This window comes from Hemiscyllium ocellatum, chromosome 32, assembly GCF_020745735.1.
Source record: "Hemiscyllium ocellatum isolate sHemOce1 chromosome 32, sHemOce1.pat.X.cur, whole genome shotgun sequence".
Taxonomy (NCBI): Eukaryota; Metazoa; Chordata; class Chondrichthyes; order Orectolobiformes; family Hemiscylliidae; genus Hemiscyllium; species Hemiscyllium ocellatum.
This window is the reverse complement of record NC_083432.1, coordinates 50,879,345-50,897,689: the sequence shown is the minus strand read 5'-3', so window position 1 is coordinate 50,897,689 and position 18,345 is coordinate 50,879,345. Positions and strand designations below refer to the sequence as shown.

The following is an 18,345-nucleotide window of genomic DNA, read 5'->3' as shown; positions in this document are numbered from 1 at the left end:
CAAGGACTGCGTACTCAAACTAAATATGTGCTTGACAATACATTTCACATTCAACAACCAAATATATGAACAAATCAATGAGAGACCTATGGGCTTATCCATCTCCGGGCTTATAGCAGAAGCATTGATGCAATGACTGGAACAAACAGCCCTACCACAAATCTGATCCACATTCTGAATCCAATACGTGGATGACACTTTTGTAATTATTAAATGAACAGCAATTGAGAAAACACATTGGATTATCAACACCATTTTCACAGGTGTCAGATTTACCAGAGATGAGGATTGCATGCAGTTCTGGTCACCACATTATAGGAAGGATGTGGAAGCTTTGGAAAGGATGCAGAGGAGATTTACAATGATGTTGCCTGGTATGCAGGGAAGATCTGATGAAGGAAGGACTTGAGGCTGTTTTTGTTAGAGAGAAGAAGGTTGAGAGGTGACTTACTTGAGACATACAAGGTAATCAGAGGGTTAGATCAGTGGACAGTAAGAACCTTTTTCCTAGGATGGTGAAGGCTAGCACGAGGGGGCATAGCTTCAAATTGAGGAATGATAGATATAGGACAGATGTCAGAGGTAGTTCCTTTACTCAGAGGGTAGTAGGGGTGTGAAACACACTGCCTGCAACAGTAGGAGACTCACCAACTTTAAGGGCATTTAAGTGGTCATTGGATAGGCATATGGACGAGAATGGAATAGTGTAGGTTAGATGGGCTTCAGATTGGTTTCATAGGGTGGCACAACATCGAGGGCTGAAGGGCCTCTCCTATGAGGGAACCAACAATCAACTCCCATTCCTGGATGTGATGGTAAAAAGAACAGTGAATGCACCATGAGAGTACAGCAAAGGTACACGCATGGACCAGATCCTGAACTGCAAAAGCAACTACCCAAACATACACAAAACAAGCCGCATTAGGACCTTGTTTAAAAAGGCTACAATGCACTGCAACGCTCCTGACCTGTGAAGAGAAGAACAACACCTCTACAAAGTCTTCACCGAGAACGGATATCTCTGCAATTTTGTCCGCAGATGCCTAACAGACAAACAATGTGATGATGGCATGCCATGACCAGACACACTAACCACTCTATATAAAAATTGTCTCGGAATTGACAGCTAGACTTCACCGCCCACTGGGATTCATGACAGCCCATAAACCAACAAGCATGCTCAGACAACAACTGACCAGGACAAAATACTCTTACCCATCATGTGCAAGACAAACATAATTTACACAATTCCACACACATACTGCACAAAACACTTTATTGTACAAAGACAACTAGCAATCTGCATCCATGAACACCAGCTATCCCTGGTAGCTATATTTGACTGGGACAGCACAGCAATTGTAGGGCAAGCTAAACCGAGGACAGCCAGAGAATTTCTAGAGGCATGGCACTCATCCACAGACTTGATCAACGAACACACTGACCAAGACCCAATATACCGGCCAACACAACAAACAACTGGAACCGGCAACTGAAAGTAGCAGAAACAGGACCTAATAAATTTCAGAAGAGACAGTATCATAGCACTTCACAGGACACTCCAAAACACTGAAGATGTCACATAGACCGGAGACAAAACATCTGCAAATCAACTTCACAGTTTGGCAAACCTACCCACAATCACAGCAATGTTTGAGGATAAACTGCAATAGTTTGAGTCAGTAGAGACCAAGATCGTACTTAGTTGACTTTGTACTTGAGCTAGTATGCTTGGATCTTTTAGGTCCAGAGGCCTGGGTTCAGGTCCCATCTGTTCCAGAGATGTCTCATAACATGTTTGAACAGATTGAGTTTTAAAAAAATGGACTAGAATGTTCCCCAGGGCAGGAGTTAACTTCTGAAAAGGTGAAGGGTTTAGAAGGGAAGAGTGAACCTGGTACTTGTACTGCACAATATAGTTTAATAATAAAACAGTCGTAAGTCTCTGAAAATCTTCTGCTGACTGATTCAGTCTGTGGAATCTGTCAGAGTTATCGTCATATGCCCCCTTCAACTTCTTTGTAACATATTGGGTGTTTTATAATGTTTCATGACTGTTTTGGATAATGAAATAATTTATGATTGATTTATAATATTTTGAATGTCTCAGATGCATATTTGATATCTGTTTAAGCATTCTAATGTTACTCTGAAATTCAGGAATGCTTTGGTCCTGAGCATTTTGGATTTGAGAGGTTGCAGTAATAAGAACATTCCAGATTTGAGAGGTTGCATTCTTGATAAGAGCATTTTTGCTGTGTCTCAGAGCCATACAGGGACTCCCTTTGTTACTAAGATGTCTGACCAATATCAGGAGTTCTGATGAGAGATTTTAATTGCTGAGCTCCTTAACATCATGGGACCTACTTTAGTGAAGATTGGTCCTTAGTCCTTGAAATGTGATGTTTCTGTTTAACTAATCTCCCTGATTCTCTTCTGTGTAGCCAGGTGACCTCAGTGGTGGCAGGAATAGTGGGAGCACTACTCTTTGTAGTCCTTATGATTCTTCTTGTTATCTGGTTCAAACGCAAAAAACGACTGAAGCGGAAACACACAATGCTGAGACTCCTGGAAAGAGAGGTGAGTGTTAACATAGCAAACTAGGTCTTATCTCCTTGTGGGAAATTGTTGCAATTCGCCATGAAGCACCATCAGCTGGAGAAGGGCCATGGTAATGTCAGGTACAGTGGTTGACTCAGTGACTCACCTTGACTGTTCACAGGCATCTCCCAGATGAAGCACGAGTGGTCAATTTTCCTTACTCATGAGATATTCAAATAACACCCTCTTCACATTCCATCCCATCCCTTCCCATCCCACTTGCTCAAAAAAAAACACTTCAGACAGCGCAGCATGCCAAATACCACGCTGAGAATCTTGGTTGAGAGCTGAAGAGTTGGGACATTAGTTCCTGACTGATGAAAGTGCTACCACTGAGCCATTGCTGCCTCCTTTCACAGAAAAGACTGGAATTGAAGTCCTGAGCCTCCATAAAAACTGCAGCTATCAATTTATGCAACCATAGTGAAAACACACAGTGAAGCACCCAGAAAAGGGGTGTATGAATGTGCAGAGGAGAAAGTGAGGACTGCAGATGCTGGAGATCAGAGCTGAAAAATTTGTTGCTGGAAAAGCGCAGTAGGTCAGGCAGCATCCAAGGAGTAGGAGAATCGACGTTTCAGGCATAAGCCCTTCTTCAGGAATGAGGAGGGTGTGCCAAGCACCACCTTCTTGACCTGCAATCTTCTTCCCAACCTCTCCGCCCCCACCCCCACTCCGGCCTATCACCCTCATTTTAACCTCCTTCCACCTATCGCATTCCCAACGCCCCTCCCCCAAGTCCCTGCTCCCTACCTTTTATCTTAGCCTGCTTGGCACACTCTCCTCATTCCTGAAGAAGGGCTTATGCCCGAAACGTCGACTCTCCTGCTCCTTGGATGCTGCCTGACCTGCAGCGCTTTTCCAGCAACACATTTTTCAGCTATGAATGTGCAGACTCAATTCCACATCATATTCTGTCATGGTACACGGTCTCACTATGTGGGTAGGACTGAGATTTAACCAGTGGTGCAGTGGCACTGTAACTCACCTGATAAATAACTACCAACCACTGACTTTGCATCCTACCTTGAATGTCATTTCAATTTTGATCAGACTAAAGAAAATAAATTCTTCCCAGAATAGATTCAAATTTTAGTTCTCACTCTTTTAATTCAGTTCTGTATTGAATTTGAAGTGGTTTTCCAGGTCAGAAGTGTAAGAAGTTCCAAGGTGCCCTGTGAATCCCCAGTCTAAATTGTTGTCTGATCATTTGTTTTTCAGCTGGTTGAACCACTGACCCCAAGTGGAGTTGTTCCAAATCAGGCCCATATCCGAATCCTGAAGGAAACTGAAATGAAGAAAGTTAAAATTTTGGGATCTGGTGCCTTTGGGACAGTTTACAAGGTGAGTAAAGAGACCCTTGTGGATTGGAACCTGGAGGAATTCTGATCATTTCTTCAACTTATTCCTTCTTTCCATCCATTATTTAACTGTGTGACTGGTTTGAAGCCAGGTGTCAGTCAGGTAACAGTCCTCAGGTCCAGTCTGGATTGTTGAATTGAATGGTCACAATCGCTGAACTGTGGAAGCTGGAAATACAACTTGCCACATTTCACAAACTGATTCATCGGTTTACGTTTCAGTTAAGTTTCGAGCTGGTTCCACATTTCGGTGCTGCTGGAGAATTTAGGAAGCTTCCCTACGTCACACTCACTGTGGAGCCACTCCTCAGCTCCAGAATTTATCTCAAATAATTTTATGTATGTTTACCCAGCCAGTGATTAGCTGGTGCAATCTGTGACTTGACAGGATGTGGCAGAAGCAACATTTATGAATGATTTACACCTATTACTTTGTAGCTGGAAATGTGTTGCTGGAAAAGCGCAGCAGGTTAGGCAACATCCAAAGAGCAGTTTCCTCATTTCCCCTCCCCTCACCTTGTCTCAGTCAAATCCCTCGAACTCAGCACCGCCTTCCTAACCTGCAATCTTCTTCCTGATCTCTCCGCCCCCACCCCCAATCTGGCCTATCACCCTCACCTTGACCTCCTTCCACCTATCGCATTTCCAATGCCCCTCCCCCAAGTCCCTCCTCCCTACCTTTTATCTTAGCCTGCTTGGCACACTCTCCTCATTCCTGATGAAGGGCTCATGCCCGAAACGTCGATTATCCTGCTCCTTGGATGCGGCCTGACCTGCTGCGCTTTTCTAGCAACACATTTTCATCTCTGATCTCCAGCATCTTCAGCCCTCACTTTCACCTATTACTTTGTCAGTCTGTTCTGGGTAAGTTTGCTAAGAGACTTCAACTGATGGCCTTAAATGTCTATTTTCCTGAATACAGGGAGTCTGGATGCCGGAGGATGAAGATGTGAAGATTCCTGTTGCTATTAAGGTTTTAAGAGAGGGAACGTCTCCAAAAGCTAACAAAGATATCCTGGATGTAAGTATAACAAGTTAAATATCAGCCAGCGATTCAAACAATTGGTTTAGTAAATGCCACAGGAATATAGCCATTCGTTACCCTTATAACTAATCAAGAGCATTATAGTGATGCAGATTACCTAGATTCTGGTGCAATAGGTTCCCCTCACAGTTTGAAATGGAATCAGGGCAGGCCACCAGAAATAACTAAACTCCCATTCCATTTTCCCACGTTCATTAACAGATGATGATTCCCACATACTGCTAACTCCAGCCCTCTCTGTCCTCCATTGACAATTTCTGAAATTACTGCGGTGGATTTTGATTTCTCCAGTTATTTTCACCTTAACAGTTCTGCCCAATCAACATTTAGTGGATTAGTTTCCAGCATAATTGATTCCAGTGAAATTCGAACCTCTTGACAAATCTCTGCAAATCAGTGCTTTAGCATTTTGATAAAACTTCTTTTTGCTCTGAATTTCTCCTAAGACTTTGACAGGTTCTGGAACCTTATACTTCCAAGCACATTCTCATCATGTGGCCTCCCAGCAAAGCTCTGTTCAAGGCTCCCACATCTCCTGTCTCATTGGTCCATTGGGTCAGTAGTTTGTGAGTGCCCTCCCATCAATATGAGTTCTGAGGGCTGTGTGCTCCAACTCTGTTCCCTCTCCAAATCAACCACCTTCCTCAGTTAACATCCACTTTCCTGCGGATGATTTCATTCTACATTCAACGCCCTTTAAATCCCAGACTCTTTAGTGCTCGCAATCTACAATCTCCTTGGTGAAGCAGCTGAAATATTATAACTTCTGTATCTTTCTTGAGTTCAATCAACACTGAATTCAAAGATAGAAAGGTGCTTTGATTCCTAATGTTTCATTCTGAAGGTGAGGATGAAATTTTGCCAATTCCCACAACTCAGAATCAGAAGTACTTGTTATAGCGAAGTTTCAGATAGTGCTGATTGGCACAGACTACTGAGGTATTTTTGTGTATTGTAGGAGGCATACATAATGGCGGGAGTGAGTAGCCCTTACGTCTGTCGTCTGCTTGGAATCTGCCTGACATCTACTGTTCAGCTGGTAACACAGCTGATGCCATTTGGATCCCTACTGGATTATGTCCGAGAAAACAAGGACCGAATTGGATCTCAGCATCTCCTCAACTGGTGTGTGCAGATCGCAAAGGTATGTCATCAGAGAGGTCTGAGCTGGACTCATGACACTGCTCGTGTGGAGCAGGAATCTTCAGCACTGTAGCCATAATGTTGTCAGGTGGCATGGTGGCTCAGTGGTTAACACTGCCGCCTCACAGTGCCTGGAACCTAGGTTTGATTTCCCAGCTTGGGCGACTGTCACATTCTGCCCTCGTCTCTGTAGGTTTCCTCCAGGTGCTCCGGTTTCCTCCCTCAATCCAAAGATGTGCGGGGGGGGGGGGGGTGAATTGGCCATGCTTAATTGCCCATAGTGTTCAGTGCATTAGTCAGGGGTAAATATGGGGAATGGGTATGGGTGGGTTACTCTTCGGATGGTCGGTGTGGACTCGTTGGGCTGAAGGGCCTGTTTCCATACTGTATGGAATCTAATCTAAACCTTTGCTGTATTTAGTGCCTTCAACATGTTATTGATAGTGTAGTGAATCAAGTTGCCTGAACACTGGCATCTCTGATGTTGGAGATCTCAGAAGGAGGTCAAGAAGAATCATTTACTTAGCACTTTTGGCTGAAGGTTGTTATAATAGCTTCAGCCTTGTCATTTGCACTAATGTGTTGGCCCCCGTCACCATTAAAGATGAGGATATTTTTTGACCCTTCTCCAGTTAGTTGTTTAATTGTTCATAACTGGATGTGACTGGACTGCAGAGCTTTGATCTGATCCATCAGTTCTGGGATCATTTAGCTCTGACTGTAGCATGCTATTCCAGCTGTTTAACACGTATGTACTGCTGTGTTGTAGTTTCACTAAGGTTGACAGCTCATTTTAGGTATGCTTGGTATTGCTTCTGGTAAAAGTGATGTAGAATAGCACCCAGTTCTAGCAGCTACATCTTTTAGGACTCAGCTAGCACATTTGGATGTGGTAGTACTGAGATAGTGATGGACATTGAAGTTGCCCACACAGAGTACATTCTCGCTACCCTCCTTGCTTCTTCTGAGTTGTGTTCAGCCTGGAGACTGACTGATCAGCTAAGCGTGTCAATGATTGTTAGTAAACAACAAGAGGTGTCATTGCCCCTGTTTGATATGATACCACAGACAATTCATGGGATCCATGGATCCAGAATCAATGGTGAGGATTCCCAGGGTCATATTCTCTTGACTGTATACCTTTATGCTGTCACCTTTGCTGTGTCTCCTGTCAGTGGGGCTAAACGTACCACAAATGGTGTAATTGGCTTTAAGTTATGATTTGGTGATAGGCGATAGGTTGGCTGATGTACAAGACGATTGTCCAAAGTTTAGTGCAAGTCTAGATTTTTTTTAGATTAGATTAGATTAGATTACTTACAGTGTGGAAACAGGCCCTTCGGCCCAACAAGTCCACAGCGACCCGCAACCCACCCATACTCCTACATTCACCCTACACCTAACACTACGGGCAATTTAGCATGGCCAATTCACCTGACCCGCACATCTATGGACTGTGGGAGGAAACCGGAGCACCCGGAGGAAACCCACGCAGACACGGAGAGAATGTGCAAACTCCACACAGTCGCCTGAGGCGGGAGTTGAACCCGGGTCTCAGGCGCTGTGAGGCAGAAGTGCTAACCGCTGTGCCACCGTGCCGCTCAAAAGTCTTTTGAGAAGACTTTGTAGGATACACTGGGTAGGATATGCCATTATCTGCTTTTTATCTTAAAAACTGAGAAATCTTAGTTGTGGTATAAAGTTAAAGGTGAGTTAAGGGGCTGGAGTTGCACTCACTGATGTTCTCTTTCACTCAGGGAATGAACTATCTGGAAGATCACGTTCGATTGGTCCATCGTGATCTTGCTGCAAGGAATGTCCTTGTGAAAAGTTCAAACCATGTGAAGATCACAGACTTTGGGCTTGCTAGGCTGCTGGACATTGATGAGACAGAATATCATGCAGATGGCGGGAAGGTAAACGCTGCCTATTGGCAGTTTCACAGTAGAACAACCTCAATTCAGACTGTACCGTTTGAGAAAGTCTTCCCTGTATGGAGTGATTAATCTGAATTACCGAAATTCGAGAGCTAATGAGGGAAGCCATGCAGACCCCGAGAATTTCCACCTCAGCCTTTATTCCCTTTGTTTTCTTGAGTTGTCCTGGCTCAGTGTGTACCTGAATGTTCTTCATTGTCTGTAAATTAATTTCTTTTTGCAGCTGATATGTTTGGGTTTGCAGTGATCAGGACCGTAGACTGTTTCATGCTGCTTGCCAGTGAGAATCGATGTTTTTGGGTTCACAGAATGTAAAATGATTCATCTTGTCTGTTGTTTTCTTAGGTTCCAATTAAATGGATGGCATTGGAGTCCATTTTGCACCGAAAATTCACCCACCAAAGTGACGTCTGGAGTTATGGTATGTAAACCAGCCCTGTAACTGTGACCTCTCAGTGCATATTCTGATTATCAGCATATATAGGAGATAAGTTGAGTGCCTTAGAGCTTCAGCTACAGTTTGATTGCTGGGAACTTCTAACTGAATCCATCAGGGTTAATATTGTGATAGTTGTGACAAGCTGATCTGGTAAAGTTCACTCTTAGTGAGGGAGCTGGCTGTCTGAAGTGCTCACACCAGGTATGGAGCTGCACTGAGAGCATCTGGGTATCTGAATGCACTGATCGAGGGAGCTTCAGGATATACATGTTTAATGGTCAGTACAGTCATATACTGGGAAACCCCTGAATTCATGCATCTGGTTACTGCAGTTTCAGTTACCCGCAGTTTACTGTGGCCCAAACATATAATAGGGAATGTTCCTGAACCAGGGACCAGGAGGCTGCTGGGAAGGTATGTTTCCCATTTAAATGAATGAATTTGCACCTATCCACTGTTGCGGGCTTCCGTGATAGGTTTTGAAAAGTATCTCCTGTGGGTACGGGCTGGCTACTGGTCAGCAATGTCCTTGTTACCTGTATGTGCCACACTCTTTGTGCAATAAAGTAAAACATGTTTGGTTACCTGCAGGAGTAACGGTCTGGGAGTTGATGACATTTGGAGCTAAACCATATGATGGTATCCCGGCTCGTGAGATCCCTGACCTGCTGGAAAAGGGAGAGCGACTCCCACAGCCCCCGATCTGCACCATTGATGTCTACATGATCATGGTTAAATGTGAGTTAGAAATCTGTTGGACACAACATGGAATACCAGCTTAGAGAATGCAGCCCAAAAATATCAAGTGAGACTGCTCTCCACAGAGTCGAAAATCCCCGGGTACTGGACTGAACCCTGGGAAACAGGAGCATTGTGCTCATCTGTGCCTTAAATTTGGTAGTTTAATGCAAAAAGAACTCTTGGCTTGAAAAGTGAAAATAATGGAAATGCTCATCAGGTCTGGCTCCACCTAGGGGCGAAGAAATTGCTTTCAGAACTACTGAGTATTTCCAAAATTTTCAGTTTTTACTCCCTCATTTTTCAGTTCAATGATCTTCCCTCAGACCTGGAAAATGGAGACGTAACAAATCTTAATCAAGTCCCGAGGCAGGGTGAGGAGGAAAGGGAAAGTCTGTGACTGGGTGGAAGGCTGGAGAGACTTAAAGACTGTTATGGGCCAGACCCTCAAAATATTTTAAGGCAGTAACCTCGACCCTAACCTTTTCTTATTTTAAAGACAAATGTGAAGTGCCTGTTCCTGATGCAATGTGACTGGTCAAACTACTCAACGTTATGCAAAACACAATTTATTTAAACACTGTAGTTAAAATGCAACCAAAGAAATAGGAATTTAGAATAACTTAACTCTTTTGGAAACTTAACAGGATAGTAGGTACAGTAACTGTTCTTAATTGACAGTTCCAATATAGTAACATCCCATAAACACTTTGGAAGAAAGTAAAATTCAGAGACACATTCTGACATGCAATTCTCGAAACCAGGAGGGAAAACACATCAAGAGAAAATTCAGAGAATGTAGCTGCCAGAGGACATTCACTGAAGCTTCCAACCCTTTGGAGACTGCAATAGCTTCTCTCTAAAGCTAAAGTTAAACCTAAAACTAACAAAAACTAGAAAGCCTGGTCTGTTAGACTGGCCACACCCAGGCTACTTCCATTATTCTTACTTCATTAAAAACCCCAAGGTCTCATAAGGTGTTTATGCAAGTGGTCTTTGCTGGGTAGTTCCGCATCTCTGTCTTACAATCTTTCTTCAAAAGAAAAGCCAGGACAAAATAACCTGTTTAGAGCCACAGTATTGTCACAAGACCAAATAACTGGTGCTAATGACACAAAGCAAGAAGCAAAAGATGGGCTTGGGAAAGGTGTAGATAGCAACAGCAAAATTGCAAATATATACCATCCCAAATAATACAGGCAGTGGTAATGATGTGAAATTATTGAACTGATGTTGAATCTGAGCGCTGTAGAGTGCTGAACAAAAGAAGAACTGCTGTTTCTGAGAACTTATTTTTGCCCTTCATTAGAATCAGGGGCCGAGAGTAAAGAGACTCGAGTGAAGCAGCAAATTCAAATTTGCAATTTCTTTGTGACCTACAAGTATCTGCAAGCAATTATTTTACATCTAGTTTTGCAATCCTGAAAATGTGAATCTTCTCATAATCAAGGAAAATAGGTTAACAGTTGTCAAACTCTGCCTTCTCCCAAGCAGCGGTTGTACTTGAGAAACTTCTTCACCTGGCATTGGAACACTTCAGGGTGTTCTGAGAGAATAATGACACTTGATCAATGAAAGTTTTTATTTACTTTACAATCCTCACTCACTAATTCTGAAATTCATCCAGATGACAGGATGTATGCCTGTGGAGTTCGGTTTTTGATAGCTTTCCTGATTATTCTACTAGGCTGGATGATCGACTCGGAATGTAGACCCAAGTTCCGGGAATTGGTGACAGAGTTTACTAAAATGGCCCGAGACCCCCCCCGATATGTGGTAATCCAGGTAAGTACCAGAGGAGCTGCTCCATGGGCCTTCCTGATGTTGGGCATAGTTAGTTGCTCAGACTCCTGCACACTCCGTGTCTCTCTGTCTCTCTCTTATTTTTCTCATTTTTCTCTTTTTCCTTTTTTCACTCAGTCTTATGTATTTTTCTGTCCACCTGATTTTGTGCTCGCTCGCGCGCTCTCTCTGTACATTACGTTCCCTCAAATTCTCTCTCACTCCTTCAATTCTCTCCCTCCACTCCCGTTTCTTTCTCTTCCTCCTCTTCACCATTCTGTCTCTCCCTCCTCATCCTGTTCTCTCTCTTACCTCCACACCGCCCTTGTTCTCTCTTTCCCTGCCATCCTCTCTCCCTCTCCTTCCTCCCTACCTTGTTCTCTCTTCCTCCTCGTGTTCTCGCTCTCTTATACCTGCTCGCCCCCATTCGCATCCTCCCTCCCTCCTAGTCTCTCTGTCATGCCTCCTGTTCCTCATTGCCTTACTTTCATGTTACTTCCACTACCCCATATCATTTTCAGTGGGTGCGAGACAGAGTCTGATTTCTTCTGAGAGATGCTGAGCTGATCTCGGTTTTCCCATTGCCTTGTTTCAGGGTGATGAGCAGATGGTCCTTCAGAGCCCCACCGACAGTAAGTTCTATCGCACTCTGCTGGAAGATGAGGACATGCAGGATCTGATCGACGCTGAAGAGTATCTGGTACCACATCAGGGGTTTTTCACCACTCAGCCCCGCACCCATTACAGGAGCAGAATGTCATCTTCCAGAGTAAATATTTGTAACAGTGTTTAACCCAGCTCCTTTTAGACCAGGTCAAGACACCTAAATCTGCCTCCATTGGCAGAGTCCAGTGCCATCCAGTCTGGGGCTTTAGTAATGGAGGTCTGGATCAGGAGCAGGTGTTTGTGTGTTCGGAGGTCACAAAAGCCAAATTGTGGAGCAGTATTGCACATATTGTTGCTGTAACAATTTGTAATTGGCAGTGTCTGCTGTCCCTTTCAGACTCCTGCCTGATCATGGAGAACAATTGGGGGTGGGGTGGCCATTAAAAAGGAAGTCCAACTGGAAATTAGTGTCTTTGTGTTGGCTGAGGCTAGGTAGTGATACCTTCACAGTCAAACGTCTTACTGATAGTTACTGGATCCATTACTGAACAACGGCCCTTGGACGGAGGAGTCAGTCTAATGACCAGATTCGGGTAGATGGACGAAGTTATTATATTTGGGGTTAAATGTATCCAGTCCTGATCTGACAGCCTCTTGTTTTCTTTCCTTTTTTTTAAAAAGAGTGCAACAAGTGTGGCAGAAGTAGAAGGTCAGGGGTCAGAGGCTGCTCAGACCTCTGGCCTGGTGTCTGGTGCTTCACAAACAGCTGCTTCCTGTGTCGACACTTGCACTGAAGCTGAGAATTCAGGATGTAGAGGAGTGCCCTGCTGTCCTACCAGAGAGGACAATGTCACACAGCGATACAGCTCCGATCCCACAGTGCATCTGACCGACGAGGGAGAAGATGAGGTGGATAGTTACATCTCACTGGGCTCTGATCAAACTGAAACAGGTTAATGTCGATGTTTGTTCCTTCTCCTGCCGACTTGCTTTGAAAAGTCCATTGCTAATTCTTCATGTGGGAGGTAGGGCAGAGGGTGCTTCTGGTGAAGTCTGGGTCTGATCTTTGGCACCAACATGACCTGACTTTTCTTCTAATCTTCATCTTTTGTTTCTTGTCAGACTACATAAACCAGGCAGATGAAACCTTATCTCCCAGCCAAGCTCTGGCTCGAGGTAATGCCAGGAATGGGCCCCTGATCCCAAAAAGTCAGTTCAGAAACACCGTGGAAAATCCTGAATATTTGACTCAACAGAGTCTGTCTGGGAACAAGGACCTACCATTTGATCATCCTGATTATTGGCCGCCTGATCTCCAGAGCAGGTTACACTCTGGGAATAATCCTTGCCTGAGCCCTGTTACCCCGTCACTAACACAACCCAACGGATACATCCGGGTTGCAACAGCGGAGAACGCTGAATATCTTGGCCTGGCGGAGGCTAGCAGTGTGTAGAGGAATCCGGCAGCTTCTGGTATAATCAGCTGTCTCACTGCCAGAAGACTGAACTGCAATCAGAACCTAAGCGTACTCAAAGCAGAAGGACACATCTCTCATGTCTAACAGCGTCCGTTGAAAAGGCAGCTTATTTTACTCAGCACCTTAACTAAATCTTACTGTTAACAGACTTTGGTGAGTGAGACATTTGTTGGTGCCACAATTTCTGTTCTGGAATATTTTACAAAAGAGCCCAGGTTAACTGGTGAAACTCTTCCGAGATGGAGTGTAGATGAACTAGCAGTAAACGCCGTGCTGACCTAGGCCACTGAGCAAGAGCTTTTGGAAACGAGCAGGCAGAGTGTGAAATGTTCCCTTAGAGTCCTGTTTCTATTACAACTCTAAAAAAAAATCATAAAACTATTCATGATTAACAAAAAAAAATCCCAGTCTGATCCAGGGATGCTGATGATTCACTGTGAATCCTTCAGGCCATCCAGACTGGATCCCACATCTAAGATCTGCTTGAGTCTCAGTTAAGCTACCCTTTTCTGCGTATTGCCCCCCCACCCACCCTCTCCCCAGGTGCAGTGGTTAGACCCTCTCAACCTCTTCCCTGAGTGTTGGCCATTCCCTTGCTACCCCTGTGGTATAGGTGTGGGGAAGGGTCTGAGCTTCTGAGATACTGGGTGTCTGTTTCTGATGGGAATAGGCAGCATCACATTTAACAGATAAGTTTTGCCCTGGACCGTGGTTGGATGAATCAAAGGACAGGAAGTGAGGAGCTGATCCTGACTGGGGGATGGAGGGTGATACTAGGATTTGAGAGAGATCACAAGCAGCAGGCAAGATGTGAGAATTCACCGAACAACATTAAAAGGAATGAACTTTTTTTATGTATATGAAGTTTAAAGTTTGTACAACAGAATGTTGGAAATGAATTGCTTTTGGTTTGGAGAATGATGTAGAAATTACTCAATTCTGAAATTCATGAGTTTTTAAATCCATTTGATCAGAGTTTTTGTATATTCGATTATGGGAAAGAGTTTTATATGTTTGTAAAAGATATTTTTTCTAGAAGTATCCATTTGATGTGAATGTTTCAATATGAGCACTTTTACTTGTTTCTGGGAAATGGTTTGATTTTATTCTGATTACAGCTGATGGTGGAATTGTCTAAGTGGCCCTCACTCCATGAGCCATCTGTATTGTTTCGTTGCAGGCTCAGAGCTGCTTTGTTTGAATGGAGGGCCAGGCTGGAATGATTTACTGTTTGGTAAACTGGTCTTCAATTAGACTCCAGTGCAGTTAGAGCTATGCTGTGATGAGGATGTATTCTTGATCCTGTGGGTTTACCAAGTGCAGGTGACAGGAGCTTGTTATTCCTCAGCATGGGCGAGGGTGTAATAGTCACATATTTAAGTTAAAAATCACACAACACCAGATTGTAGTCCAACAGGTTTTCTTGGAAGCACTAACTTTTGGACTGCAGCTCCTTTATCAGGTAGCAGAGAAGCGCTGTGAAAGCTAGTACTTCCAAATAAACCTGTTGGACTATAACCTGGTGTTGTGCGACTTTTAACTTTGTTCACCCCAGTCCAACACCAGCTCCTCCACATCATAGTCACATACGAACAGAGACTCCTCAAGCCTGGGCTCTTATTAGACTTTACAAAATAGCATTGCTCATTGGAGTCAATTCGGGATCAGTTGATAAGCATACGATCTGACTTTGAAATTACTGTGGTGAATTACCCCAGCCATTGTACATTTTCTTTAAACCTGGATCATGTAAAACACTATATACTGCAAATAAATCTCACTCTATTTTTATGTTTTCTTACTTTGTTTTCAAGTTTGGAAATTGCATTTCATTACACCAGTGTGTGTCCCTGTTTGGAACTTTGCACATTTCCTTCTCTCAGTTGGTCACCAGGCAATGAAGAGGCAGCGAGAAAAAAGGGATGAACAATGATCCTTCAAACTGGAGCCAAGTTTAGGGGAAAAGGACCAGGAAATGGCTATAACTTCCATAATTGCTCACAGCATTTGATCGGAATTATGTCCATTCCCAGGAAGGTTGTCCAAGACCTTGGAGGTCAAGGAGAAAGCACAGAAGGGATTTATTGGAATGGTACCAGAATTGAGGGACTTAACTAGAGAGACTGAAAAAGGTCAGCTTGTTCTCCTTGGAGCAGAGAAAGTTGATGGAGATTTATTGGAGATGTTCAAAATCAGGAAAAGCTTTGATAGTGTCAAAAAAAGAAAAGCTGTTTGCAGTGGCAGAGGGATCAATAACCAGTGAGACTGAAGATAATTGCAAAAGCACCAGAGGCAACATGAAAAGAATGACATCACAGCTTGTTGCATGAAAGGCTGCCATATTCAGCAATCTGAAGGTAAGCCATTCTGCCCAAGGACCATGTTGTACTGTTCAGACAGATCATGGTTGATTCATTTGTGGGAATTTCATATTCCTGTCCCTTCAGTAATTCTCAATTCCCTCAGCCATCAAGAATCTATCTACTCTGACTTCAAATATTCAATTGCCCCACCTCCTACTGCTACTTTTGTGGAAGGTTTCCAGAGGGGAATTGGATAAATGCTTGAAGACATTTAAAGGAAAGAGAAGGAAGTGGCACCAGTTATATGGTTCCTTCAAAAAGCCAACAAATGTATGTTTGGAATTACAGAAAATTGCAGCAGATCATTCAGCGCAGTCAGCCTACTTTTGCATTATCTTCACTGTTCCTGTATATTAATGCAATACTTCCACTGAATCCTTGACACCTGTAGCACTAGAAATCTGTTTCTTACTTAAGTATCTTCAGTAACTTTGCCTCCATAGCCATCTGAGGTAGAGTATTCCATAGGTTCACCACCAAATGAAGAAATTTCTCTTCATCTCAGTCTGTATTTTGGAACCATGACCCCTTGTTCTATACCCCCTGACCGTGGAAACATCATCCTTGCACCCAGTCTGTCCAGCCTATCAGAATTGTATGTTTCAATGAAATCCCCTCATTCTTCCAAACTCCAATGAATACAGGCCCTGTGAATTCAATCCCTCATACTACAAACTTCCATTCCAAGAATCAGCCCATTAAATCTTAGCTGCATTGCTCCCTATACAAATATATATTTCTGTGTAGGGAGACCAAAATACCCTGGGTGTGGCCTTAGTAAGACTTATTCCCTTCTTGATTCAAATCCTCTTGCAATGAAGGCCACGATACCATTTGCATTCCTAACTGCACATTGTACTTGTATAGTGGTCGCTGAATGCAAGCGTACAAGGGCATCCAGATCCTTTTGTACAGTGACATTTCCCAATTATCACAATTTAAGAAATGCTCTGCCATTTCTTTTTTTCCTGTCAAAGTGGACAGCCTCTCATTTATCCGCATTGTACTAATCTGCCATGCATTTACCTTGACTCAATTTGCATAAATTACCATGAAGTCTCCAATGTCACCAAATTCACTCCTCCCAAGTTTTGTCATCTGAACACTTGGAAATATGACGTTGATTCCTTTATCCAAATCTTTGATATATGTTACAAGTAACTGGAGTTCAAGCACTGATTCCTGTGGTGCCCCACTCCAGTAACCTCTTGTATGGGAACTTATTCAAAGCTTTCAGAAAATTCAAGTACCACCATCCTTTGGTTCTCCATCTATTCTACTCATTGCATCCTTTAAAAAAAACATGATTCCCTTTTCATAAATCCTCATTAATTTTAAAAACATAATATTACATGGTGTTCTGCTATTGCAACTTTTATAATAGATGCCAACATTTTCTCTACTATACTACTGCTATTAGTCGAACTGGTCTGTAATTCTTGGTTTTCTTCCTCCTTCAGTTTTTAAACAGTATGTAACATTTGCCACCCTGAAATTTGCTGGGACGCTTCCAGAATCGATAGAATTTTGGAAAATAACAATGCATTCACCATTTTCATAGCCGCTTCTTTTAGGACCTTGGATGTAAATTATCAGACTTTCAGTTTTTAGTTCCATTGATTTCTACTAACAATTGTTTTAGAATGTCCTTTAATTCCTTCCCAAGAGACCCTTGCTTCCCTAATGCATCTGGGAAATTATTTGCATCATCCAGAATGACAGAACTAAAGTAATTAATTACTGTTCTCATTTTCCTTTAACAGTTCTCCTGTTTCAGATTGTAAGTGGTCTGCACTTGTCTTCACTATTCTTCTTATTTATTCATAGATGCTCTTGCGGTTCCTCTTTATATTCCTTGCAAGTTTTCTCTGTTTTCCCTTCTTAATGAATTTATTGGTTCTCCCTTGCAATTATTCCCACTGCTCAGGATTGCTACATTTTCTAGCAACTTTGGATCTAATGCCAATCTTAATTTCCTAAAAAAGGTTAACTGGTCTTAGACACAAGATTGATTAATGGGGTAAGTGCACTAACTTTGCTGGAATAGAGGTGTTCTGGACTAGGCCAGACTACTCAAAACATTCTTAACCAGGCAGCCCAGACCATAACTTTGCTATTTGTTTCGGTAAGTCTGCAGTGAAAATTACCTGGAGGAAGTTAGCTAGGTTGATTACCAGATTTTAAAGCAGGCAAAAGTTTATTCACAAAATTACAGAATGAAACACAAAGAACATAATATAGAATTCCCACAGAGCTCAGTCTGTCCAAACTAGATTTAATTATGTTGTTCCAAAGAAAAATGCAAAGGTCCCAAATAAACAAGCCCCTTAAACACAGTAAAAATGAAACCACAGTTTACAGCTTGAAGTAAGAAGGACAAGAAGGAGAGTGAGTCTAGCAGCCTGAACTGACTGACAGCAAGAATTCAGCTTCCAGGACTGACCACTCTCCTTTCATTACACTGTACAGGTCACTTCTAAAACATAAAAGCTGTGACCTAAAATCTAATCTGTTTATTTATAAACTAAAAGGCCTCCCAATACCCTTTTTATCTCTGTACCAACCCAGACTGTTTTATGATTCAATCATAAAATCAAGGACACAATATCCTTGAGAAAAGGAACATATTTATGACACCTCCCCCACTTTAAAAAAAAAAGAACCATTAATATCCGAAAATGGCTTCATCTTAAAAACCACTTTAAAAAATTGGTTAGTACTCTAAATCACACACAAACACTACACTGACTATACAAATGCAAATGTGCACAAACACATTTGGAATCAGGCCGTGGCGCACACGACACTGAACGCCTGTCTCTCATTTGAGTCTTGATCACACATCAGCAATC

At 42.8% G+C, this 18,345-nt stretch overlaps 1 protein-coding gene across 2 annotated transcripts in view; it reads left to right on the top strand.

Moving 5' to 3' along the window:
• LOC132830882 (receptor tyrosine-protein kinase erbB-2-like) overlaps window positions 1-14,921 on the top strand; it is a 71,589-nt gene extending 56,668 nt beyond the window's left edge. Inside the window, exons 17-27 of one of the 2 annotated variants that reach the window (XM_060848800.1) lie at window positions 2,445-2,580; window positions 3,823-3,945; window positions 4,885-4,983; window positions 5,966-6,151; window positions 7,908-8,066; window positions 8,433-8,508; window positions 9,118-9,264; window positions 10,952-11,049; window positions 11,642-11,746; window positions 12,334-12,604; window positions 12,775-14,921. In XM_060848800.1, coding sequence (XP_060704783.1) covers window positions 2,445-2,580; window positions 3,823-3,945; window positions 4,885-4,983; window positions 5,966-6,151; window positions 7,908-8,066; window positions 8,433-8,508; window positions 9,118-9,264; window positions 10,952-11,049; window positions 11,642-11,746; window positions 12,334-12,604; window positions 12,775-13,106 — 1,732 coding nt within the window. In that variant the 3' untranslated portion in view covers window positions 13,107-14,921. Of the gene's footprint in view, window positions 1-2,444; window positions 2,581-3,822; window positions 3,946-4,884; window positions 4,984-5,965; window positions 6,152-7,907; window positions 8,067-8,432; window positions 8,509-9,117; window positions 9,265-10,951; window positions 11,050-11,641; window positions 11,816-12,333; window positions 12,605-12,774 lie in introns of both variants that reach the window. The other variant, XM_060848799.1, reaches the window with a different exon arrangement.
• Window positions 14,922-18,345: the final 3,424 nt, after the last annotated feature.